Source organism: Mauremys reevesii, linkage group 13 (genome assembly GCF_016161935.1).
Source record: "Mauremys reevesii isolate NIE-2019 linkage group 13, ASM1616193v1, whole genome shotgun sequence".
Classification (NCBI taxonomy): domain Eukaryota; kingdom Metazoa; phylum Chordata; order Testudines; family Geoemydidae; genus Mauremys; species Mauremys reevesii.
In genome coordinates, this window is record NC_052635.1 from 8,655,031 (window position 1) to 8,680,675 (window position 25,645).

General features: G+C 48.4%; 3 protein-coding genes across 5 annotated transcripts in view; 2 read left to right on the top strand and 1 right to left on the bottom strand.

Annotated features, from left to right (window-relative positions):
- The window catches only part of LOC120379924 (maestro heat-like repeat-containing protein family member 2A), a 270,114-nt gene that overhangs the window by 65,543 nt on the left and 178,926 nt on the right, over positions 1–25,645 (top strand). The window lies entirely within an intron of this gene.
- LOC120380267 (maestro heat-like repeat-containing protein family member 2B) overlaps positions 1–25,645 on the top strand; it is a 132,100-nt gene that overhangs the window by 31,501 nt on the left and 74,954 nt on the right. The gene's annotated exons all lie outside the window — the stretch shown is intronic.
- Positions 3,916–14,817, bottom strand: LOC120380271 (A.superbus venom factor 1-like). 3 transcript variants are annotated; one of them, XM_039497824.1, is made up of 5 exons: positions 14,522–14,720; positions 7,723–7,809; positions 7,310–7,413; positions 6,260–6,395; positions 3,916–4,115 (listed from the first exon to the last, which is right to left on the bottom strand). In XM_039497824.1, the coding sequence occupies exons 3-5, from the start codon at positions 7,335–7,337 to the stop codon at positions 3,974–3,976; spliced, it is 306 nt and encodes a 101-aa protein (XP_039353758.1). In that variant the 5' UTR covers positions 7,338–7,413; positions 7,723–7,809; positions 14,522–14,720; the 3' UTR covers positions 3,916–3,973. The 3 variants fall into 3 exon arrangements, with proteins under 3 accessions (XP_039353758.1, XP_039353759.1, XP_039353760.1); XM_039497825.1 differs by lacking the exon at positions 14,522–14,720 and adding an exon at positions 14,165–14,182; XM_039497826.1 differs by lacking the exons at positions 3,916–4,115; positions 6,260–6,395 and adding an exon at positions 14,165–14,266 and having other exon boundaries at positions 7,352–7,413; positions 14,522–14,817.

Below are 25,645 nucleotides of genomic sequence, written 5' to 3' on the forward strand. Positions count from 1 at the left end.
GACCAGAATGTATCTATATAGTCCTTAGTGGACTTCATGGAGTCTTTGGCACTTCTCCCTTTTTGGGGATAAACATTCTGCTGGGGGTAGATCATTTTTGGTTTTGTTGTTGTTCGAGGTTTAGGACTGAAAGGGGGGTCATTGTTGGAGTTAGGGGTGTCAGGGTTGGGATTAGGGGTGCCAGGGTTTAGGGCATGTCAGTGTTAGGGTTTATTAGGTAAAAGGGGGTGTCAGTGTCAGGATTTAGGGGTCTCAGTGTTAGGGTTTAGGGTAGAAGGGGTTGTCAGTGTCAAGGCTTGGGGGTTTCAGAGTCAGGGTTTAAGGTGTAGAAGGGGGTGTTGGTGTCAGGATTTAGGAGGCATCAGTGTTAGATTTTAGGGGTCTCGGTGGAGTTTAGGGATCTCAGTGTTAGGGTTTAGGGATTGAAGGGGTGTCAGGGTTTAGCAGAGGTGCTGGAACTAGGGGTGCGTGGGGTGCTGCAACAACCCCTGGCTTGAAGTGGTTTCCATTATATACAGGGTTACAGTTTGGTTCAATGGCTCTCAGCATCCCCACTATAAAAATTGTTCCAGCACCCCTGGGGTTTAGGGATGTCAGTGTCTGGGTTTAAGGGGTCTCTGTGTTAGGGATCTCAGTGTTAGGGTTTAGGGCAGAAGGGGGTGTCCATGTCTGGGTTTAGGAGGTGTCTATATCAGGGTTTATTAGATAGAAGCGGGTGGGCTTAGTGCCATGACTGTTGTTCTCATGGTTGAAAGACATCTCCAAAGGGGATAGTTTTGCAGCATTTACTAAAGATGCTTAGGCTCTGGCCTGATCTCCCCTGGGCATTGGTTCCCCAGCCAGCTCCCCTCAACTGAGAATGCATTGTCCACACCTCTCATGAGCTTCGTCCTGGGCTTAGTGACTTGCATTGCCCCAGAGGAGTGCAGCTGTCTTGGTGCTTCACAGGCCAAAGTTTGGTTTTTGATGTCACTGGGGCTTGATCCATTAACTCATGGGAAGCTGCCTGGGAGCTAGTGGCAGGACCTGAGCACCGGCCTGATGAGCTAAATTCTCTCACACTGGTTTAATACAAAGCATCTCTATTGACTTGGATGGAGTTCCTCCACACTGATAAAGGAGTAACAGTAACTGAGATCAGAACCTGACCCAGCTATAGGTCTGGCCATGACTGAGAGTCCATTCTTGGGTAGCTTTCTAGGAAGCATGTGTTCTGCTATACTTTCCTATGCTGAGGTCCTGGGATTAATTCTTCCTTTTCATGGTACTCGGGGGACTTTCTTATCCCAAATCTGTCCTTTGCTCCCCTTTAGGGAGGGTACAAGGGTGCTGAGCCTGATGACTCTTTAACAGCTTTTGTGCTGATTGCATTGGAAGAGGCCAAGGACATCTGCAAGGATTAAGTCAACGTGAGTATCTCTGCACCGTAGAGTCACTTCTACGTTCATACCCAGGTTTTCCCATCTTTCCATCCCCTATGAACCACGCCCCATGGTGTTATGCTTATAAGAAGCACATGAGATCTTTTTCAGGGGAAAAGGCAATATGCCACGTTTAGTGAAGATACAGCAATTAACATACGCATTCAATCTCACACCACACACACACTGTCCCACCAGTCAATGTTATAGTTATCAGTCCAGAGTCCGGATCAATCTAGTGGCCAGCTAGGTTGATCACAGGTAAGTAGGAGCCAGGTTCTGTCGGTTGCAACATGATGCTCCGGGGAAGTCTTGGAAGAACGAACCCAAAGTTTCATGGCACCCCATTTATATAGTGATTTTCCTTCATTGGGACCAATGACTTCTTCTTTGAGTGCTTGCTGATATCAATTCCATTTAGGTGTGTGCATGCGCTGCATGCACGGTTGTCGGAAACTTTTCCCTAGCAGCTACCCGTCAGACCAGCTGGGGAGCCCCCTGGAGTGGCACCGGTATGGCACTCTATATACGACCCTGGCGGCCCGACCCCCCCTTCAGTTCCCTCTTACTGCCTGTGATGGTTGTTCAAACAGTGGTTTCTTTCTTGCAAGTGCTCCACTAATCCCTGGCTCTTCTGCTTATCTTTGTATATAGTTACCCATTGTTAGTTAATTGTTCTCTTCTAGTTGTTAATTGTAGTCTTTAGTGGTTGGGGGGGGGGTTCCCCTTCAATGAGTGCCCCTTGGGGCTCCAGGGCATGCAGTCCCAGGCTTCAAACCCTATAGCTCCTGCGCCAAGCCTATGCCTACGGGCAACTCCTGTCTCTGGTGTCTGGGAGAAGCCCATCCAGGCAGATAAGTGCAAGATCTGCAAGGCCTTCAAACCTCACACTAGAAAGGAGAGGGACACTCGTTTAAAACAACTCCTCATGGAGTCAGCCCTCTGTCTGCAGCAGGACCCGGCCCTGAGTGCTTCGGTGCGGAGCACCCCTCCAGCGGTGCCATCAGCAGCACTCTCAGGGGTTGGCGGTCTCCCAGGGCCAAGAAGCGTTCCGCTCAGCACCGCTCCCACTCGCCAGTTGCCCACAAGAAGCAGGCCAAGGGCAAGCCTCCCCAATGGCCTGATTCAGAAACCGTCGCCTCGGCAGGGCATGCTGCAGAGCATGGGCCTAAGGCCAACAGAGGTTCTGCTGGACTCCTGGCCGTGCTTGTTACATAACTGGTCTCCTCAAAAAGCTGTTACCTGCTTCTCAAGGGGTTTCATCCACAAGGATTCAATTTGACTCCAGTATGAGGGATTCGTCTGAGCTTAAAACAGCTACTGGATATGGGAACCCATGGTCAAGAGCCATCATGATGTCATACTCGCTGCCACCTAGTGCTTTGTGCGAACCGGGCAGCTGCTTAGACAGAATTCTGTAACGTATCCAGCCGGGCCGGTATCAACCTGCTCCTCAGGACTTATGTGGTCATGAGGTGGGGGAGCTGCCTCTTGGTTAGCTACGGACTGAGCTTTCCAAGCATCAAAGTCTCAGCCCCCACTTAGATCCTCTGTTCAAGCTGCACAGTTTGAAACATGTTTAGACTGGAAACTCTTTGGGGCCAGGGCTGTGGTTTTGTTCTTTGTTCATACAGCTCCTAGCACAGGGTCTATGGTCTGTGACTGGGGGTTTTAGGTGCTACCACAATAAAAATAATCAAAGGGATCCATGTGAAAAATTTGCCAAGTGTAAGGGGGCGAGTTGATGGTGAATCAAATTATTTCAAGCTTCCAAGATCTGCCACTTTGTGCAACTTCTCGTTGCCACCTCACAAGCTTTGTGCTAGTGCTTCCAAAGTTACAACAGTAAATGCACTGATTCTCACAAGCATTTAGGTGCCTAATTCTCATTGATTTCAATAGTGTTAGGTGCCTAAGTACCTTTGGCAGTCTGGGACTAAGATTAAGCCTTCTCCCCTTGAAGTCAATAGCAGGACTCCCACTGACAGCAGACTATTGTATTTGGGAGAGGGCCTGAGCCCTGCCTGCCCCCTGTACAAGCCCTGCCTTCCCCCCGTGCAGGGCTGACATCGCCTGTCCCCCCTCCTTGCACATTCCTCAACACCCCACGTTTTTTACAAAAAGTTGGGACAGCCAAGACAGGTCTGAAAAAGGGACTGTCCTGGCCAAAAGGGATGTGTGGTCACCTTAGGCACAGATAGGTACAGAAGACTCTCTCCTAAATATCCATCCATGCTTATCTAGCCACCCATTCATGCTTGTCCATCTAATTTAAGGTGTTTCTTGTGCACTCATGATCCTAGTAGCTGGTTACTTATAAAGCTCTATTGCAGACTATGTAAAAAGTCACACAGCAAGGCAGGGTAAGAATTCAGCCTTTTATATAGAGAGAAACAATAAGAAAAAAAATAGTGAACCCCCCAAAGAGGACAGGGCTAGCGGCGAGTGTCAGCAGCATTGGGACTCTGAGTGGAGATGTCTCCACGATAGGGTTATGCTCCATCTCAGCTCAAACTGTCCCCTTGGGGCTGCTGGGAAAGCTGGGTCCAAGTTTAGGTTGGGCAGCCAAACATGGTCATGGCTTCAGAGAACTCAAGGAATTCCTGGCAGAGGTTCTGGAAATCCGGCTTCTGGCATTCGTCCTCGTTGGGCCACTTCTCGATCCAGGTGTCCTTGCCAATGATGTAGGATAGCCTGGGACGGACAGGCAGGAGTGTGAGCAATGAGCCACAAAATGTGTTCAATTTGTTTGCTCAGTTCCTCAAGGGCAGCCGGGTTTGCCTAAGGGCATGGCCAGCGGGTATGGCAGGCCAGGGGAGGCTGATTCTCCTCAAACAGCCAGGCGTGGCCCCACTCATTCTCCATCCTGAACCCCGTCCTACTTCCCACCGCTTCCCCCGGCCACAGTCCAGGCAGGCTGCTCCTCTTCCCCAAGGGGGCTGGGGCTAGCACGGGCTGGCCTGCGGCTCGGGACTTGAAGTGGCTGGGTGCCCCCGGTGCTGGGGCCCCCCAGCTCTGGGGCTGGCGGTGCTTGAGGCACTGGGGCCACAGCATATGGTGCTCCTGGGCTGGTGGCACTGGGGCCGCGGCCTCTGGGGCTGGGGATGCTGGGGCTGCAGCGCCCAACGCTTCAGAGCTGGGGGTGCTCAGGTTAGCTGGCCGGAGGGGCCTGGGGCTGGGGCAGGGGGCTGGTAGCCACAGGGATCGGGTTGGATCTCCGGTGGGAGGAAAGGGCGGAGGAGGGGTGGTGTCGGGGTCTAGCCTTCCCAAACAGGCAGCTCCCACTCCGCCCATGCCTAAGGGCCACATCTGACTTGCAGAGAAACAGTGGGTTGCCTCCCCTCTCATAGGTCCAGCCCATGGAGTACAGAGGGACTACAGATCCCAGCATGCAATGCTCCATATACAGCATGAGGATGGAACTTTCAGCCTCTGTGAGCTGCATCTTTGTTGGTGAAACTCATTTTTAGGTGCAGTTTTTACCCTAATTAATGACATTTCCACCCAGTTGAAACCTAAGTGATTTAGGAACAACTGTGGCTGGATGCAGGGACCATGAAATTGCACTGACAATGTGATCTGTTCTGGTGAAATAGTTGGGTAGCCCCCGTGAGGAATGGTGGTCCAGGGTTAGACTACGAGGCAAACCTGGATTCAATTCCCAGCAACTCCAGAAACTTCCTTTTAGTACTTTGGAGAGGTCACCTAAGGCCAGTCAGTGGGAGTTAGGAGCCTCAATACCATTGAGGACCTGGACCGTAGGCTGTCTGTGCCTCAGTTTCCCCATCTGTTAAATGAGGGTAATAATGCTGCCCTGCTTCCCATAGTGAGAATAAATACATTTGCTCTTGTGAGGCCCTCAGAAAGTACAGTAATGGGGGCCTGATGGGTACAGTAACTCCTCACTTAACCCTGTAGTTATGTTCCTGAAAAATGCGACTAAGTGAAACAATGTTAAGCAAATCCAATTTCCCCATAAGAATTAATATTAAGTTCCAGGGAAATTTTTTTTTGCCAGACAAAAGGTGTTATACACATTTTAAACAGGCAGTTTAATACAGGTACTGTACTAGAGTTGGGAGGCGCCCCTGCCGTACCCCACCCAGGCACAGCCCACTGGCACTGGAGAGGAGGCAGGCAAGGAGGCTGAAGGTGCTGTAGGTTAGGAGAACACCTTGTGCAGCAGCGGCAGCTTCCTCCACTCTGCAAGCACCAAGGGTGAGGAGGCTCAATTCTCAGCCCTCCCACTTACCCCCTTCCCCCAAACCCCCACCCTTAACCTGCCTCTTCTCCCCCCGACCTCCTCCCCCTTTACTGCCCACTCTGCATCCTCGCTTCTCCTCCCTCCCTTCCCCCCTCCCTTCTAAATGCCACAAGCCACCTGATTGCCCCAGACAGGAGGGATGGGGAGCCTGCATGCTGAGTCCTCACTCCTTCCCCCTCCCTCCTGCCAGGGGGAATCAGCTAGCTTGTGGCGTTCAGGAGACAGGGAGGGAGGGGGAGCCTGCACTCCGAATCCTCGCTCCTCCCTCCTGCCCCCAAAACGCGGCAATTCAGCTGATTGCCAGAGGCTGGAGGCAGAGGAGGAGGGGGAAGGCGCTGATCTGCGAGGTCTGTGCTGTGGGGTGGGAGGGCGCAGGGAGGCAGCCAAACCATGTAAGAGTGGAGCATTGCACAACTTAAAAGGAGCAGGTTTCCTAACTGATCAGTAACATAACAACGTTAACCGGGACAACTTAAAGTGAGGAGTTACTGTTCCTAAAATAGATAGGGCAATTAGTTAAGGGCGTGTCTGCTTGAAACTGACTAACACAGGGTAACCACAGGAGGCTACTTACTCAGCTTCCCTGGGCCACAAGTCGGTGCTGCGTCCCCAGATCAAGTAGTCTTTGTTACGCTCCAGCCTCAGAGACTCCCTGCATTTTATGTGACTGATGAATTGGCGGGTTTTTCCTTGCGGATTTTCATCAGTCCCTGTGAAAAAAGATGTCACATATAAGAGCAGAGTGAGGACGAGATAATATGGGGTGGAGAGGGATGGAGATGAAAGGAACAGAGAAGAGGAGACTCCTAAGTGTTCTCTTGAGGTTTCAGTACAAATTCAGCCCCAGAGTGACTGCAACAATAACCAATCACTGAAGCTCTAGCAGTCACTAGAGACAGGAAGGACCGTCTTGTGGTTGTGGCACTGGGCTGGGCCTCAAGAGGTCAGGCCTCAGCTCCTGTTTCTGCCACAGACTCCTGGTGTGACCTTGCACAAGTCACTCGATCTCCCTGGGACTCAATTCCCCACCTGTGAAATGGGGCTAATAAATCCACCCAGTGTCGATTTAGATTGTAACCTCATCAAGGCAGGGGTTGTATCTGGATATGTCCAGTGCTTAGCACAAGGGGCCCCTAATCTCAGGTAATACAAATAATTAGAGCAGTCAAATCAGCTCCCAGCGAGTGAAGCTGCTTTGAGCTCAGTTAGATCCCTGCTTCCTTTGCCTTTATATTGATTTATAAAAATCAGCATTGAGGAAGAGAGACTCCACGTCCCCTATAGCCACTTGGGCCAAAGGGCCACCAAGTCTGGGATCTTGACTCCCCCAGTGGCCAATACCAATTGCTTCAGAGGAAGGTTGAAAAAGCCCATAATGAGACTGGTCAGTTGTGCCAAGCTGACCACAGGGAAAGGTTCCCCCTGTTATTTTGTTTGCCTAGGAGGGTTGAGCAAATTCCTTCTTGTCCCTTGTGGCGACAGGTTAATGCCTTGGAGCATGAGACTAGATTAACCTTGGGGCTTTAGCACTTTCTCTGGCTAAGAGAAATAGCTCTTATGCCAGCCTTTATCCCAAAGGCCATTCAAAGAAATTGCACCCTGATTGTAGAAGGGGAGCTCTTACCTGCTTTAATGATTTCCAAAATTTTCATGGTGTAGTAGTCAGAACTACTGACTGCATATGTTAATTGTTGTATCTTCAATAAATGCGGCGTATTGCCCTTTCCCCTGAAAAAGATCACAGCACGGGCGGTTGTGAGGATAAGCATATTAAAGATTGGGAAGTGCTCAGATACTAGGGAAATAGGGGGCAGATAAATACTTAGGGTTAGATTGAATCTTAAACCCTCATCTGATTTTGTTCATTTCTGGGAGCTTAAGGCCCCAAAATCTCATCAAGTTTCTGCCCCAGCAGATCCAGACCTTACCCCTGATTCAGCCTCAAAGGCAAACTTTACAATCCAAATCGAATTCCGAACCCTGTCTCTGTGCTCTCCTCATGGAAAAAGATGCAGCAGATCCAAATTACACATTTACCATAATCTACTCCAGGTTCACAGGCTTCCTCCATTCGCTTGTTCAGAGTGATGGGATCCTCTGTCTTCTGCTGCATGAAGCAGCTTTCTGTGGGGAAGGAAGATGGGGAGAGAATCACCAAGGGAGACCATAGTTTCAGCTCTGTTATTACTGACATACAGGTGCCCAGCTATTTGAATCCTGGGTGAGCTGCGCTAACCCACACAGTGACCACTGACAGGCCCACCTCCTCCGACAAGGGAATGGCCATGGAAAAAAAATAGGGAGTGCTCAGCACCCACCAGCCACAGCTACTCGGCGGGGCTGCCGATCAGCTGTTTGGCGGGTGGCAGGAGGCACTTGGCAGAGAGCAGCTGGCGGGGGCCTCTGGGGAGGGAGCAGAGCGGGGCCAGGAAGTGGCAGAGCGAGGGTGAGGTCTCAGGGAAGGGGCGGAGTGGGGGTGGATCACTCACCAGGAAAAATAAAAGTCAGTGCCTGGGTTATGGGGCACAGTAAAAGATGAAACAAGGGATGGAGGGGTAGGTTGCAGGGTCTAAATGAGGTGATCCTGAGCAGACAGACTCAGACAGCTCTAAAGGAATCAGTAGATGTTGCCCAGAGGAACTCTGCCTGGGTGTATGAAATAACCAAGAACCATAAGTAGGCCTGGCAATCCCAGCTAACTTCCCTCTCTGCACTGATGGATCTCTGCCTGGGTCAGCGCCAGGAGGAGCCTGGTCACAGGACTTAGTGGAGCTGCAGATGGGGAATCAAAGGTGATGGGAAGGACAGATCCGGAGACTGAGCGCCTCTCTGTATGCCCGGCAGACAGCAGGGCTACAGCAAGTTCCCCACTGAACAACGGCCCCACCAATGGGTCTCCACCCTCTTCTAGAGGATCCCTTCCTAAGAGTCAGCGGGGAGTGGAGCCTCCATGGATCATTCAAACTGACAGTGGGGGGCTGAGGGGTGCTAGCTGTGGGCATCCTGGAGTGAGATGACCCAGATATTTTAAAGAATACCTGACTTCATGTCACCACCCCCCACCCCCACACTGGATTCCAACCATTGAAACAGCTGGTATGTTTCCACTGAAGTTTCAGAACCAGGGAGGAGCATCCCTGTTGGAATGGCTGGAAACCCAGCAACTCCTGCATCCCAGACTGCCCTGCTTCCATGTGTGCAGCCCCACTTCATGGTGTGACGGGTTCAGTCACGGAGACCCCCTTGGGACTGTCACCTGATGTGCTGAAACTACCTTTGAGCCCATTTTATTTGCCACCTTGGGACTTTAGAACCCTGTCTTGTTGAGCAAGACAGGCAGCCTGCTGCAACACAGACCCAGAGTCTGAACCACACCCCCAAAGCTGCAGTTTAAGCTGAAAGGAGCTTAGCAAGTACTCCTGTCTCCAGCACCACTGTTTGCTCCCCCAGGTATTAATTACTTACTCTTGGTTAATTAATAAGCAAAAGTGTTCTTATTAAGCATAAAAAGTAGGATTGAAGTGGTTCCAAGTAATAACAGACAGAACAAAGTAAGTTACCAAGCAAAATAAAACAAAACATGCAAGTTTAAGCCTAATACATTAAGAAACTGAATACAGGTAAATCTCACTAAGCTTCTTTCATAGACTAGACTTCTTCCTAATCTGGGCCCCATCCTTTCCCCGGTACAATCCTTTTTAGTTCCAGCTCAGGTGGTAGCTAGGGGATTTCTCATGACTGGCAGCCCCCTTTGTTCTGTTCCACCCCCTTTTATATCTTTGGCACAAGGCGGGAACCCTTTGCCTCTCTCTGGGTTCCCACCCCTCCTTCTCAATGGAGAAGCACCAGGTTTAAGATGGATTTCAGTATCATTTGACATGTTCACATGTCCTGTGAGACTTCATTACCCGCTGGCTGGCACACAGGTATACAGGAAGGCTTAAAAGTAAACAGAGCCATTTACAACCAATTGTCCTAGTCAATGGGAGCCATCAAGATTCTAAACTACCATTAATGGCCCACACTTTGCATAACTACAATAGGACCTCAGAGTTATATTTCATATTGCTAGTTTCAGATACAAGAATGATACATTCATACAAACAGGATGAACACACTCAGTAGATTATAAGCTTTGTAAGGATACCTTAGAAGAGACCTTTTGCATAAAAGCATATTCCAGTTACATTATATTCACATTCAAAGTATATTTTCATAAAACATATGGAGTGCAACATCACACATGGATCAGCTAGCTTCACGTAGCCCCCAAGGCCCTGATGGGCAGAGAGGAGGAACTGATGTCTGCAATACCCGGTCCCTCCTAGGCCACCCAGCTAGCTAGAGAAATTCTGCTTCTACGTCCTGCTGCCAGTTCTCCTGCAATTGGCAGGTGGGGTTGCCATTGGAGAAGAGAAGGAGAGACCACAGGTGAGGGTAGGTGGTCAGGGAGGGTGGAAACCATCTGCAAATGTGGGGGAGAGGGGATAGGAGAGGGAGTGAAGGAAGCTATTGAAACTCTGTGGGAGTGAGGGGCAGGATTCAGGTTGGGAAGGTGGGTCCTGGGGGTTCCTACAGCCTCCAAGGCCTGTTCTGCTCCCTGGCCCGATCCCAGGCCCTGCAGACCCTTCTGAGTCCTCTCTTGCCTCTGCTCCCCAGGCGTGCATCCCCCACATGTTTCCACTGAGGGTACCCTCACCCCAACAGGGCCGCCCAGAGGGGGGGGGCAAAGGGGGCAATTTGCCCCGGGCCCTGGGTTCCGCAGGGGCCCCCAAGAGAACAGCGGAGGCTCCCGCCTCCTCCCCTCTCCGGGAGCCCTAGCGCACCAAGCGCCGAGTCTCCGCGGAGCCCCGCCCCGCTCAGAGACGCGTGGTGAGAGGGCGGGGCTGGGAGCTCCAACGGGGCCTGAGCCCCGCCCCGCTCAGAGCGGCGTGGGGAGGGGGCGGGGCAGCTGCCTCCGCTCGGCCCGGAGCTCACAGCCCCGCCCCCTCACCACGCGGCTCTGAGCGGGACGGAGCTCAGGCCCCGCCGGAGATGCGCTCGGGTAAGAGGCCGAGGCCGAGGCCGGGGCCGGGGCGGAGGGACCCGCCGCCGCCGCCACCGAAGCGCAGCCCGGTCTTCGGCGGCGGGGGCACCTTCTGTTCCGGGACCCACCGCCGAAGTGCCCCGAAAGCCCGCGGCGGGGACCCCCCCCGCCACCGAATTACCGCCGAAGACCGGGCGGCGCTTCGGCGGCGGGTCCCGCGTCAGCGGTAATTCGGCAGCGGGGGCTCCCGCTGGTCTTGGGCGCCGGCGCGGGTCCCGAACGGAAGGGCCCCCGCCGCCGGACCCGGGCCCCGGAATCCTCTGGGCGGCCCTGCCGGTGCGCGCCATTGTGCCTGCAGGCACTGCGTTGGGGACCACTGGTCTAGGAGACCAAGTTATAGTGGAATAATCAAAAACTGGGTGAGGCTGCTCTGTTATTATAATATCACTTGATTACTGATCCTCCAAATGTATTGGCAGCCCAGCCATATGTTTCTTGAAGCTCAGAACTTCCTAATGCCCTTTAAAAAGTTACACTCGTTATTTTCTAACTTTACTTAAAAAACCATTGATCTTTGCTTTTAGAAACGTCCAGTTTTTAACTTTTTGCATGCCCTTTAAATGTCAAGCTGACAATCCACTTTCCGCATTACAGCTAGGCAGTAAATATTGATGGAATAATCACAATTGTTAATTATTCCTGAGTGAAAATAGTTTAAAGTCGTAAATAGTCTCTCAGGAGTTTATTTTCCACCTTCTGTTCAGTTGCTCATATCACTGGGTGTTAGGAACTTTTGGAGAGGCAGATATATCCAGAAGAACTGGCTGTGGCACCATACCATTTCAAAAGGGGATTGTAGCAGGGTGGACCCTGCTCCTGCCCAAAGGGGTTTAAAAGTGGCCTAGCAGGGCTTGAGAGCTGCTGCTCCAAAAAGCTGGGCTGATTGAGGAAGTGGCTGCAGCTGGGGGCCACGCCCCAAACTGAGAAGCAGTGCCTTATAAGAAGGCAGGGAAGCCAGAAGCCAGACAGTCTCTCTCTGGCTGTGGAGAGAGATGGGCCTGGCTGCTTAGGAGCTTGAGACTGGATACCTGAGTGCAGCAGGGCTTGGGGAAGGCTGAGGAGCTGGGGAGCTCCAGCCTAGAAAGCCCCAGGCTGCGGCCTAGCAGTGGGCCAACAGGTACTGTGGGTTGCAGAGGGCAACCTAGGGGTAGGCCAAGGCAGCAGGTCCAAACCCAACTTTGCCTGTGATGAGTAGGCTGATACTGCAGTCTGCCCCAGAGTGTGGGGCTAGACAATGACTGGCAGTAGCCAAATACTGAGGCAAGGTAGGGATAGAGGGTGGGGGTTCCCTGAGACAGAAAGGGAGACCCCGAGAGAAAGGGGTACTGCTAGGGGGCAGCACCCCATGTAAAAGGGCACCGGGTCCAGGGAGGGACACGGGGGCCTGAAGACAGGTGGATCACCAGCCTGCAGAGGGTGCTCCAGGGCTGGACTGAGCTAAATTCGGAGAGCAACCAGTAGGAGGCGCCGCAGGTGTGAGTCGACCCGTTTACAGGGATGTAACATGTAGAAACACCAACGTGTCTGGCTTCTGAGTGTGGAAAGCCACTTAGTCACAGAAATCCCAAAAGTTCCTGTATGTTGTACTGAACTGGTCCAAACTTTTTTTTTCCCCTTGGTTTGCTTCTACAATGAATGGTAAATCTGTCATGTAAAACTGTCCCACTGAAGACAATGGCCAAATTCCCATGGACTACAAAGAAGTAGATTGGCCTTAAGCCTGGGAGTCTGTCACTGTATTGTACTATAAAACAAAGGATCAGAGTTTGGGTCCTAGGCTCCTGAGGAACAGAGGCTGGGAGCCTTGTGGAGACAGAGAGACAGACTACTTCACTGGTTTAACTTCATTGCCTTTACTCCTAACTTACAATGGTGTGAGATTAGGATAAAGCCTAGTATGTGTTCATTCCTTTATGAAGAGGGAATGCTTTTCACGTTGGCAATTTTTTCCCTTCCAGGTGGTAGCTGGAGAGATGTTGACAGGCTCCACTAGCAGCTGTATTTAGTCCTTCTGGCCAGAGGAGGTTATTGCAATACTGGAGTCCAAAAATGTGGGGCAGGATGAGTGAGGATTTAGAGGGGGCAGGGATGCAGAGAGCTGAAAAAATAAAGGGAATCTCAAAGGAAACTCACCAAAACCACAAATGAAAATATCTTACAGAGTAAACTGTCGAAAGCAGCGTGCGGTGTTTCACTCAAACCTGTGATCTCAATATATGGAAGCTCTACTGCTAAAACTGCATGTACCATTTTGGGAATACTCCTCTAGGCACCCAAATATCCTTACATGTTGGCTTGCTCACTGATTTAACAGTGTGACAAGTCAGCTTGGTTGAAGCCAGGGGAAGAACAAACAAAAATAACTGGGGACTTACGGGGCTCATCCAAATGTTCTAGATAAATGCCTTGTTGCAGTCAGAGACCCATAAACAAAGGCAACAAGGGTGCTCCCAGCAAGCTGCTTCCAACTTCCCAATTGGTGTGGTTCCTACATCCAGCCAAATGCTGAGGATGAACACAAGCCAGCCCAATTTAGAGTCCTTTCCTGACAGGGCAGTTTGTTTTAGTGAGGCCTGGACATATCCCACCCCTGCAATCCCTGCACTGTTGTAAACATTCTGCTCAAGGAGAGTGTTTACTTTCTCCTTGACAACCACTAAATGGGACCTGTACAAACCATCACTACAATGATGCCCTGATTTCATAGTTCCAGGCAATCTACTGAAGAGGAGTTAGACACAGCAAGTCATTTCTGGCAAGCCCACGTACAACTCCTTTGACATGCAGTTTGTAAGGTAGAATTTTCAAGAAGGCCCAGCACTGAATGCGCTGCTCCTAGTGAGGTCAATGGTGAAACTTCCATTCATTTAAAGTAAGGTAAATGCAGAACACTTTGGAGCCTCCACCCTCCATTTTCCTCTCTTAACGCCCCCTCGCCCCCGGGTGAATGTTTGCACTACACCTGACAGGCCTATGCAGGGTAATTTCCTAGGTGTGAAAAAAATACAGGTCCTGGGCTCTCTCATAGTATTTTGTTTGTATTTGAAGGGATCAAAGATCTATTTTATGGCTTTCCTACTGCTTTTAGATAATAGTCTTAAAACAAGACTAAACTTGACAGACAAGCTCTGCATCTTCTCAACAGCCCAGAGTAAAGATAAAGGGAACATTAATGTTATTCTAAATTATGAGAAGGAATCAGACTGCACAAGAGCTGTAATCCACAAGAATGAATTTTCATTCCACTTGTCCTCCACTTTCAACTCATCAGAAGTTGTGATACATGGTCCTACTTGTATTTTGGCTTTCAACTCCCTCGTATATCTTATGTGGTTGAAAATTGAATTCCTGATTTACACTGAAGATTAGGGAATGATAAATGCTATCACTTACCTGCAGTCACAATTTTAGAGGATTCTGGCATTATGAGCAAAACAGGCATTTCATGTGGGTGATTACTAGTGCTGACAAAGATAGGTAAGAGAGGGCCAAGTCTTGTTAATAAATAATAAAAACCCTCTCAAGTTCCACATTTAGTATCATGAATTTTTCATAACAGAAACAATCAGAAACAATCAAATTATAATGATTAATTTGCTTAAATAATACAAAGTCACTGGCTGTGTTGCAAACTTTTCAAGGAAGATGGGAGATGTTTCCAAAGTTAATTCACGTTTGCTCTTTGGATAGTTGGCAGCATAAGTCATTTAGTGACCACTGATACACAAAACTGTCACAGGGTCTACTCACCACAGCGGCACCTCCTGCTGGCCATCCTGTGGATTAGCTTTGCCAGTTGGTGCGCCCTCTTCAGGGGGTGCCTCTCCTGTTGTCCTCTCACCCTGCAGACCCGCCTCACTCCAGGAACTGCAGCATCCTCTTCATGATTCTCCCTTCCGGGGTTACCTACAGTCCTTCTATAGTAGTGGTTCCCAAACTTTAACAACCTGTGAACCCCTTTCACTAAAAAGTCAAGTCTCACGAACCCCCTCCTACAAATGAATATTTCCAGGGATTTTTCTCGTTTGCCTGAGTATAAATTATAAAAGCAGTGATCTTGGAAATATAAAATTTGTTTTTATGTCATGCTTATTACACACTATGTATTAAGTGTCCCTGGCCTCTGTTTGCCAGAAGCTGGGAATGAGTGAAAGGGGATGGATCACTTGATGATTACCTGTTGTGTTCATTCCCTCTGGGGCACCTGGCACTGGCCACTGTCGGAAGACAGGATACTGGGCTAGATGGACCTTTGGTCTGACCCAGTAGGGCCATTCTTATGTTCTTACATACCATTACAGTATTTTTATTACATTATGAAAATGGCAACACTCTTCCAAGATCTCACTTTTGTAGCTTGTATCACTTTGAATAAGCCTGTTATAAGACAAGGCTCCTATCTTTCATCAAGGAGTATCAGATGTGAAACAACATGAAGATATTTAAGAAGCCAACTCAAAGAGTTCCTCCTACACAAGCATTCAGGTCTTGAGCAGTCCAGACAAACGACGCACGTTACAACAAAGCTTAAACTTGTTTATCATAATAATTTAAAAAAACAATACTAGCTGCCTATTTAATTTTAAAAACCGCAAAAAATATCCACTTCCCTTTCTTATAAGGAGTCTTGAAGTTTAAATCTCCTCAGTGTGATAGATATACATGCTTTGATCCTCTTAGCTCTTGGAAGTCCAGGGGCTCCGGGCTGCTGGCCCTGTGCTGCCCAGGGTCCCTAGGGACAGCTCTGTCTGCCATTAGGGAATTTTTTCCTGAGAACCCCCTGTAACATTTTGTGAACCTCCAGGCAGGGGCAGCTCCAGCGATTTCGCTGCCCCAAGCACGGCGGCATGCCGCGGGGGGCACTCTGCCGGTCGCTGGTCCCGTGGCTCCAGTGGACCTCCCGCAGACGTGCCTGTGGAGGGTCCGCTGGTCCCGCAGCTCCGGTGGACCTCCCGCAGGCACGCCTGCGGATGCTCCACCCCAGTCGTGGGACCAGCGGACCCGCTGCAGGCATGCCTCCCAGGTCGCCCCATGCCGCCCCAAGCACGCGCTTGGCGTGCTGGGGCCTGGAGCCGCCTCTGCCCCCAGGGGTTCTTGAACCCCAGTTTGGGAACCACTGTTCTATAGAAATAGTCTCAGGCAGTCTTCTCCTGTGCTGCCCTGATGATGCCACTTGCCCAGTGGCCGGTAAGGGAACCTGGGCCTGCCCTGTACTCTGCGTTCCAATCCAGGGACCCTCAACTCAGCAGTTCTGGGCTCTAGCCTCTCAGCCCTCACTGCACCTTCTCTGGACTGCTTCCTACTCTGTCTTGTTCCCTCCTTCTCTGAGAGTATCAGCTCCAAACAGGGCCGGCTCTAGAGTTTTTGCCGCCCCAAGCAGCGAACTGAATTGCCGCCCTGGGCTGGGGGGGGGCAGTCCCTGCGCCCTTAGGGCGGCAGGCGTGTCTAAAGGGCTCTGGGCTCCCCGCTGCGCGGAGCCCAGAGCCTTTTAAATCCCAGCCGCGGCCGGAATCAGAAGGCTCCGGGCTGCCCGCTGCGGCGGGGAGCCCAGAGCCTTTTAACTCCCAGCCGCGTCTGGGAATCAGAGGGCTCCGGGCTGCCCGCCGCGGCGGGGAGCCCAGAGCCTTTTAACTCCCAGCTGGGGATAGGATTTGCTGGGGCGGGGGCGGCGCTCTGGCGGTTGCGGGTTGGCAGCTCCGGTGGACCTCCCGCAGGCAGGGCCGCCCAGAGGATTCCGGGGGCCCGGGGTCTTTGGCGGCGGGGGGCCCCTTCCGTTCCGGGACCCGCCGCCAAAGTGCCCCGAAGATCCGCAGGGGGGGGTCCCCGCCGCGGGTCTTCGGGGCACTTAGGCGGCGGGTCCCGGAACGGAAGGGGCCCCCCGCCGCCGAAGACCGGGCTGCGCTTCGGCGGCGGCGGGTCCCTCTTTTCCCCACCCCGGCCGGTCCCGCTTCCCACCCCGGCCCCGGCGGGTCTCGCTTCCCTCCCCCACCGCCCGGCCCCGGCGGGTCTCGCTTCCCTTCCCCCGCCCGGCCCCGGCGGGTCTCGCTTCACTTCCCCCCCCCGCCGGGACCTACCCCGGCGGGTCTCGCGTCCCTCCCCCCCCGCCCTGGACCGACCCCGGCCCGTCTCGCTTCCCTTCCCCCCCCGACCCGGCCCGGCCCCGCCCCGGCGGGTCTCGCTTCCCTTCCCCCCCGGCCCGGCCCCGGCGGGTCTCGCTTCCCTCCCCGGCCCGGCCCGGCCCCGGCGGGTCTCGCTTCCCTACCACCCCCGGCCCGGCCCGGCCCCGGCGGGTCTCGCTTCCCTTCCCCGCCCGGCCCCGGCGGGTCTCGCTTCCCATACCCCCCGGCCCGGACCGACCCCGGCGGGTCTCGCTTCCCTCCCCACCCTGCCCGGCCCCTGCGGGTCTCGCTTCCTCCCCGGCCCGGCCGGCCCGGCGGGTCTCGCTTCCCTCCCCGCCCGGCCGGCCCCGGCGGTCTCGCTCCCTTCCCCGGCCCGGCGGGTCTCGCTTCCTTCCCCCGGCCCAGCCCCGGCGGTCCACTTCCCTTCCCCCGGCCCGGCCTGCTTTCGTCCGCTCAGAGCCGCGTGGGAGGGGCGGGGCTGTGAGCTCCACGCCGAGCGGAGGCAGCTGCCCCGCCCCCTCCCCACGCCGCTCTGAGCGGGGCGGGGCTCAGGGGCTCGGCAGGAGACTCGGCGCTCGATGCACCGAGGCTCCAAGAGAGGGGCGGAGGCGGGAGCCTCCGCTTTTCTCTTGGGGGCCCCTGCGGGGCCCGGGGCAAATTGCCCCCTTTGGGCGGCCCTGCCCGCAGGCATGCCTGGGGGAGGTCCACCGGGGCCATCTGCCGCCCTCCCCAGGATGCCGCCCCAAGCGGGTGCTTGGCCCGCTGGTGCCTAGAGCCGGCCCTGGCTCCAAACCAACTTCTTCCTCCCTCTTCCAAGGGAGTGACTGCCCTTTTCCCCAGCCACCCTGTCTGTTCTCAGCTCCTGGGGTTTATAGGCCCCATTTATTTCTATACAGCTGAGTCTGCTCACCATCAATTCCTGCTCCCTGGCTCTCCCTCCAGGTGCAGCCTGTGGAGTTAATTGGTCTACCTGGCCACTTTAACCCCTTCTAATCCTGTGTGGGGTGGACACCCCATCATAAGTACCCAAGGAGAAATGAAGGATTATTTTAGATATTATATAGTCCACTGCTCTATAGGTCTGATCCAGTTCGCGCTGAAGTCTATGGAAAGATGCCCTATGACTTCAATGTGCTTTAGATTAGGCCCTCTAAGAGTTGTCAGTGTCTCACTAATATTCCAAAACCAAAACACTTTGTTTTACACTTGTTTAGAGACAACAGTGTACTTACTTATCACATAAACACAAAACCTAAATACTAAAAGCAAAGAAATGGAATGGTTAGAGCATCATAAATCTTACCTTACTCACGTACTAAAAACCACAAACATATTATTGTGATCAAGATAAAGAAATGCACATTACATTACATCACATCACAACAACCTTAACTCTGTCCCTTGGATGGTAGAGGCTTTTTCTGTATAATTTCTGTTATCTTGATCCTGGTTATGTTGAAATATGTTTTTCTTTGTACTTGTGTTTGGAATTTCCCTGTGTAGGTGAGTGTGTGGGTCAGTGACTTTGTGTTTTGACATTGTTCATTTGCCTACATAAAGGAAAAAGAACATCATAGGCCAACATTTTCAAAATTGGCACCTAAAGTTAGGCCTCTTAAAGAGCTGGTAAGATTTTCAGAGTTAGGTGCTTAACGTGACTCAACTTCCATTAAATTTCATTGAGAGTTATAGGTATCCAGCACCCCTGAAATTCAAGTCTCTTATTTAGGTGTCTAAATATGGATTTGTGCATCTATCCTAGGCATGGCAATATGGATTTTTGGCCATTAAAAATTAAATAAATAGAAGAGTCTCCAGATTTTAAAGGATTTATAGGTGCTTGTCACGTTATTAATGTTTTTGCAAGTTATTGACAATCTAATAACTGTTTGGCTATGTCCTTCTGGAACGTCATTTTCCACATACCTAAAGAGATGGGTGTTTACACCACACATAACCTACAACACGTATTAGACAAAGGATCCTGTGCAGTCTTGCCTCATGCTGTGCATTCCTGAGAAGATATATTCATTCACTGTGCATCTACATGAGTTAGATATGTTTAATGCTCCTCCCATCATGGGGTGTTAGCAGGAATGGAACCTGGGGCCTTCAGCAGAAGCCTCCACAACTTGAGCCAAAGAACTGTTGATGTACCTGACTCTTACCCGATATGTGGGCCAGATACTGTGGTCTGTGTGCGCGACACAATACCTAAAGCTAAGGTATTACATATGCATGCCTATTACTCCAAACATTGGTAAACAGTGCGAGAAAGTTCTAACAAGTTCAATAACTGACAAGACAAATACCCATGCTCTCAAAGAGCCATGCAAAGGTGGGTAAGCATTATAAACCCACTTTTACAGCTGGCCTAAATAAAGATGTTTGAAGCAATACACATGAGAGGCACTTGACTTCAGTGGAGTTGCACCAGTTTAAACCAGCAGACAGTTTAGCCCAATGAATGTAAGTTTCTCTAAGTAGCCTTTAGTGACAATGTGAGTGAGGCAATATCTTTTATTGGTTGGTGAGAGTGACGAGCTTTCAAGCTTACACAGATGACCTGAAGAAAGGCTCACCTACCCTATCTCTCTAATATCCTGGGACCAGCACAATGGAGACCAGAACCCTGCTCTCTGCGAAGCCATGAGCTCTGAGAATGCTTACTGCAACCCATACATAGAAAGGACTTGGCACTAGCCTAGGCCATTCAGATGGGCTAGAGAGGTTTGATTTAATGAAAAGGAGTGCACAGAAATCTGGAAGCAAGCAGTTTAAAACCCATTCAGTAAAAAACAGCATATTATCTTGGGAAAACAATGGCAAAAGTTTCTTAGATGCCTGTCGTGGAAACATGAGAGAGTGACATGCTCTTTAAAGGGCTAACCTGAAGAGTATGTGCTGTGTAAGAGCTTGTGAAGCAGCAGTCTTTGCACAGCCAGGGAAAGATAAGACCCATATTGCCAGACATAGAGCTGAAGGTGAAATGCCCGTTATATTTCCGAGCATTCTACTAATCAGCACAGAGTAACAGGTACTAGTACTGTTAAATGACTGTGTAGCTAATATTTCCTGGCACTCTACTAATGAGTACAGAGTAATAGGTACATGTACTTTTACATGACTACATAGCTAAACTGGGAATTAATGCCAGAACAATCATCTGTGTTTTCAATAATGACGTACTGAAAACTTGTGCACAAAAGATTTGAGGTTTTAGGAAAATGATCTGAGTAGAAACATATTCTGGACTTCTTTTTAACAACATATTCAGATTTATCATCATTGGGTCATAAATGGTTAAAAGCACTTAACACCTAAACTGATCCAAGGTATATAAAATACCTAATATTCTAGAAAGGTTGGATTAAAATTATATTGAAGTGTTTTCTCCTGTAATGGCTTTAGTAAAATGCTAAGTCACATGTGGCTGCACAGGAGATGCCAGATTTATCAAGACCAGAGCAGTGCCATATGCCAAAAGCAGAGACTGTTGCAAAATCTTTAGGAGAACTGGTTAGCCAAGGTGTCCTGACATTTTTGGAACCTGCAAAGCACACAATGGACCAAACTCCTTTAGAGTTTGGTCCATTGTGGGCATACAGAAAGATGTCAGTGTCCACATTTTCAGAAACTATGAAGTAGATGTGGATCCATTTCCAGTGCTAAAAACAGCATCTTTTTCCACTGCTAGAAGGGGGCAGTATTAATGAAATTAGATTTCCCTTAAGCATACTAGTAGGTGAAGCACAATCAAGAGCCCTTAAATATCTGATAATCAATATTCTTATGAGGCTATTTCTATATGGCTTTTCCCTGGAGTGGCTAGCACATTGGCTATATTATGGCATATAAATGATCCAGTATGAAAGTGTTTAAGTGAAGTGATCAACCATTTGGATGGCATACTAATGAAGGTGACAATATGGAAATTTATTTGAGGAGTTTGGAATGCATATTAAAAGAACCCAAAAGGTTTGGATTACAGGGTTGTTTTTTTGTTTTGTTTTTTTTTTAAAGGAGAAATGTGCCTTTTTTCTAGTCAGGAGACTTAAGATAAATGATGCAAGTAGAAGGATTAAAACCTCTTCCAGAAAAAGCGGTGGAGCAGTTTCCAAAATACCCAGTAACTATGCCTAGGCATGCCACAGTAGTCAGATCCCTGGTTAATTGGGTGACACTTTATATTAAGTTTCCTTTTGTAGATGGTTTATACAGGGCTAATAAATGATTAATAGATGTTGTAAGCATATTACAGACATGAGTGATATGTATTATAGATAGGTATAAGCACACCACTACAAGATGTAATAGGTAGTTATAAGCCATGATTGCAATCTATTGTCCAGCTAAACTCTAACTGATTAACCCTTTACTAAAAGATTATTTATTAACCCCTTATAAGCGATTTCTGAATTGAACCTTACTATAAAGAGGGGCCATTCATTTTATTTGGGAACTTTGCTATCTAACACGTCTACAGTAGTAAATAGAGAGACGATTGTTAATAAAGAATAGTAACTGGGTTCGGACTGAAGAAGGTAATAGGACATTTGAGCACACCAAGAATTTATTAATATGTACCAAGGTGTCAGTACATTTGAATCCCAGATTAGAACTTTTAGCATGTGGTATCCCACTTGTAGGTATAGATGCCATCATACCACATAAAATGCCTGTTGGGAACAAGACAAATTAATTAAAGATTCTGTAAGCAAAACCAAACCATTAAACAAACCTTTGTTTTGAAAAAGAATCTCTGGGTCTTATTCTTGGAATCAGGAAATTCCAGGTACTTCTGCATAGGAGGAAATTTTCATTGACAGCAGGCCAGAAGCTGCTTGTTAAAATTCTTGGCCTGAAGAGGAGTATGCTAATCTTTGTAACCTAGCAGCTGCTGAGATAGGCTCTGATGGTAGGATCTTATCTCTGATAAGTATAATCTATCTGAAAACATGGAAGTGCTGATGTATTATCCCAGTTGCAATCAGAGGTGGCAAATCCTTTAAAGCCAAGTCCAATTTTTAGATTTTTTTTGAAGAAGTTCCTATTTCTGCAAGAAGAACGCAGCAGCAACAAAGAGCCAGTTCTTATATTAAATTAATTAAAACTGCATATTTCAGAGGGTGATGTGAATGTTTTGTATGGTGAGCATACACAGTGTGGAAAGATGAACTCACAATAGAGTGACTCCATATTGTTGGGTTTCTGTGCGATGGCAATGAAATCCTTGCAAGTCTCATTGTTGGAAGAATTGCATGAAGGCCACACTAGAATAGTAAAAAAAGCTAAAGCTGTCACTGGAATTATTTTTTTAAAAGCCAAATTTGTATCAAGATAGCGAGTTGGTGAGTATACAATGTGATGTGTCACAACAGGCCCATAACGTGCCTGTTCCTAGATCCTGATATCTTTGGAAATATGCTTTGAACCCATGACATAGAATTCATGTCAACTTTGTAAAGATCAGTAAACCAACAAGACTTAAGCCTGACTGGGTATTCTTTCCTAAAGAATACTCTTGGAGACTGCAGGGGAGGAGACAGGAGAAAATGGAATAAAAGTGTCATTTAAAAAGTAATTGGTTCAGGGACATATCTTCTGACTGTAAAAGTGATGTTAAGAGATAAATACATCAATAATTTACTGTGAAGTATAAAATGTTATTAGACTCCGAAGCTTAAAAATACTATCTCTGTGAATGAAATGTGAACAAATACTGTGCCTTTTCCGGATTCAGAGGATTTATTTCCCTTTATGGGCAAAGCAGAGGCTTGACAGTCTGTCGGTTTTGCCTATATCAAGACACTGTTAGAGACAGTGCTTCCTAACTGAGAGATTTGGATAGAAGTAGTGTGAAATCACCTGAAAAGTTTGAATTATAATGAGAAAAAATACACCAACTGCATTTTTGGGGATATATATGCTTTTCACTGTTTTATTTATCCAGTAACCGGGGGGTTAATTTTCTCAATGCATGCATGTACTTACATGAGCTTGTATGAGTTATATTGGTTAGAAATGGTGAGAGGTTTCAGTGGTAGCCGTGTTAGTCTGTATCAGCAAAAAAAACGAGGAGTCCTTGTGGCACCTTAGAGACTAACACATTTATTTGGGCATAAGCTTTCATGGGCTAGAACCCACTTCATCAGATGTATGAAGTGAAAAATACAGGAGCAGGTATAAATACATGAAAGGATGGGGTTGCTTTACCAAGTCAGTCTAACGAGATAAATCAATTAACAGCAGGATACCAAGGGAGGAAAAGTAACTTTTGAAGTGGTAAGAGAGTGGCCCATTACAGACAGTTGACAAGAAGGTGAGAGTAACAGTAGGGAGAAATTAGAATTGGGGAAATTAAGTGTAGGTTTTGTAATGACCCAACCACTCCCAGTCTTTATTCAGGCCTAATCTGATGGTATCCAGTTTGCAAATTAATCCAGTTCTGCAGCTTCATGTTGGAGTCTGTTTTTGAAGTTTTTTTGTTGAAGAGTTGCCACTTTGAGGTCTGTTATTGAGTGACAAGAGAGATTAAAGTGTTCTCCTACTGTTTTTTTAATGTTATGATTCCTGATGTCAGATTTGTGTCCATTTATCCTTTTGCGTAGAGACTGTTCGGTTTGGCCAATGTACATGGCAGAGGGGCATTGCTGGCACATGATGGCATATATCACATTGGTAGCTGTGCAGGTGAATGAGCCCTAGATGGTGTGGCTGATGTGATTAGGTCCTATGGTGGTGTCCCTTGAATAGATATGTGGACATAGTTGGCACCGGGGTTTGTAGTATTTGGTTCCTGGGTTGGTGTGTGTGGTGTGTGGTTGCTGGCGAGTATTTGCTTCAGATTGGGGGGCTGTCTGTAAGCAAGGACTGGCCTGTCGCCCAAGGTTGGTGAAAGTGAGGGATTGTCCTTCAGGATAGGTTGTAGATCCTGGATACCATCAGATTAGGCCTGAATAAAGACTGGGAATGGTTGGGTCATTATAAAACCTAAACTTAATTTCTCCAATTCTAATTTCTCCCTACTGTTACTCACACCTTCTTGTCAACTGTCTAAAATAGCACAAAAAAGATGTTTTCTGATGAGCTGTCTGGAAACTGGTGAGACTGTTGTTTTGGTTTCTATCACTCTTTGGAAGCCTTTTTCTTGATAACTTAAGCATTTGTTAAAGAGATCTAGTTGGGTCACTCATGATTCTTCTATGTAGAACACCAGCATCTCTTAACTGAAAGTACTTGATTCCCAATGGAGAAAGTTGCAAGGAAGATGGAGTTCAGTGGAAATGAGTCAACAATCTAACACATCACTTCGTAGACATTCGCTGCGACAAGAATGAATTCAAGTTGTATTATTTCTTGCTTCCATTATAGTCTTTGCCACAATAATGAGGAATGAATCATTCCCTGCAACAAAGACTGCAGTGACAAATGTCAGTGACAAGTGTCAATGACACAGGAGTATTCCATTCCCAAGAGAGTAAGGTTGTAATTAAACCTGAATAAGACAGAACTTTCATTCATTCTATTCTCAAACTCATCACTGTAAATTAGTTTATAGTACAGCACATTTTATCCAGAAGTACCCTCAAAGCACTTCATAAATAACATACAGAAACATGTACTATACACTCAGTAACTGTGAGTGAAAAAGCACAACTATCCTGCCTTATAATGGTAACTTCACATACTACTAATAGAAGAAGTAAGTCTGAAAGCAAAATGTAGGCTAAAGATTCCTCTTTTGGGGCCCACTGGATTTTTGCCTGTACATGGACTGCAGTACTGAGCCCGTAGGTCGAAGTGTGCACTAAAAAGTGTCTTTGCTTTTCTAACATCTTGCAGAGTACAACACCAGTCAGCTATTTTATAGATGATCTATCTGTGAACATGCAGCAAGGAAGATAGATCAAATGGTAATAAGTTGTTATGGTGATGTCAGGTCTAATTCCAGAAAATCACTACCGTTGTCTTCCTTGCAAGTTAATGAAAGTTGCCTCCAGGTTAGGGGAGTTCACCTAATCTGCTATTTTCTTTTCTACAGCCTTTACATCCATCATCTTTTCCTTCATTTTTGGCATGAACATGCCATCCATTATCTCTTTGGAGATGAAGGTAATGCACGGTAGGGGACAATCCTATATCAACAGGGAGATGGACTAGATAATATAATATTCACCCCACACCCCAGACACCTCTAATTTCATGACAGCAGCTCTTTCTCCAATCAGTTTCAATGTTACTTCATGAAGAAGCCAGTACTTTAGGGCAACAGGGCCGTTTAACCTCATATTGCAATCTATCATCTCCACAAAGCATCACAACTTCGCTTGGATGAGAACAAGCGACAATCCGAAATAAAACTTTCCTAGTGTCATTGTTCCATTTCACCCAGGACATCATACTTCTGGTTGTTTTATAATACATGTAACTATGTATTGAATCGTTCTATGGTTTGGTTACCTTCCAGTGACTGCTGTTGACAACACTTTTAGCCAATGGAAGAACAGGTGCTCCTAATGCAGCACAGAAATCAGATGAAATAAATAATCAGATAGTTGCTTTTCCCTATTAAAATTAATAAAAAGCTGGAAAATTTAGATTTTTTTTTCAAAAGCTGTTTTTCCAAGTACCTTTTTATTTCTCTATTTTTATATTTCCTATGTGATTACACTTACTTGGCACTGCACTGATCTAACCTAATCTAGATAATGGGTCTTCCTATGGTTATTTTTTAAAAAACAAATGGTTGCAG

Coding starts and splice junctions, on each gene's coding strand:
- LOC120380271 (XM_039497824.1), bottom strand. CDS start 7,337: ATGAAAATTTTGGAAATCATTAAAGCAG. Junction 6,396..7,309: donor TTTGGAAATCATTAAAGCAG/GTAAGAGCTCCC, acceptor CTTTTTTCACAG/GGACTGATGAAAATCCGCAA. Junction 4,116..6,259: donor TTGTGGCCCAGGGAAGCTGA/GTAAGTAGCCTC, acceptor TGTCCGTCCCAG/GCTATCCTACATCATTGGCA.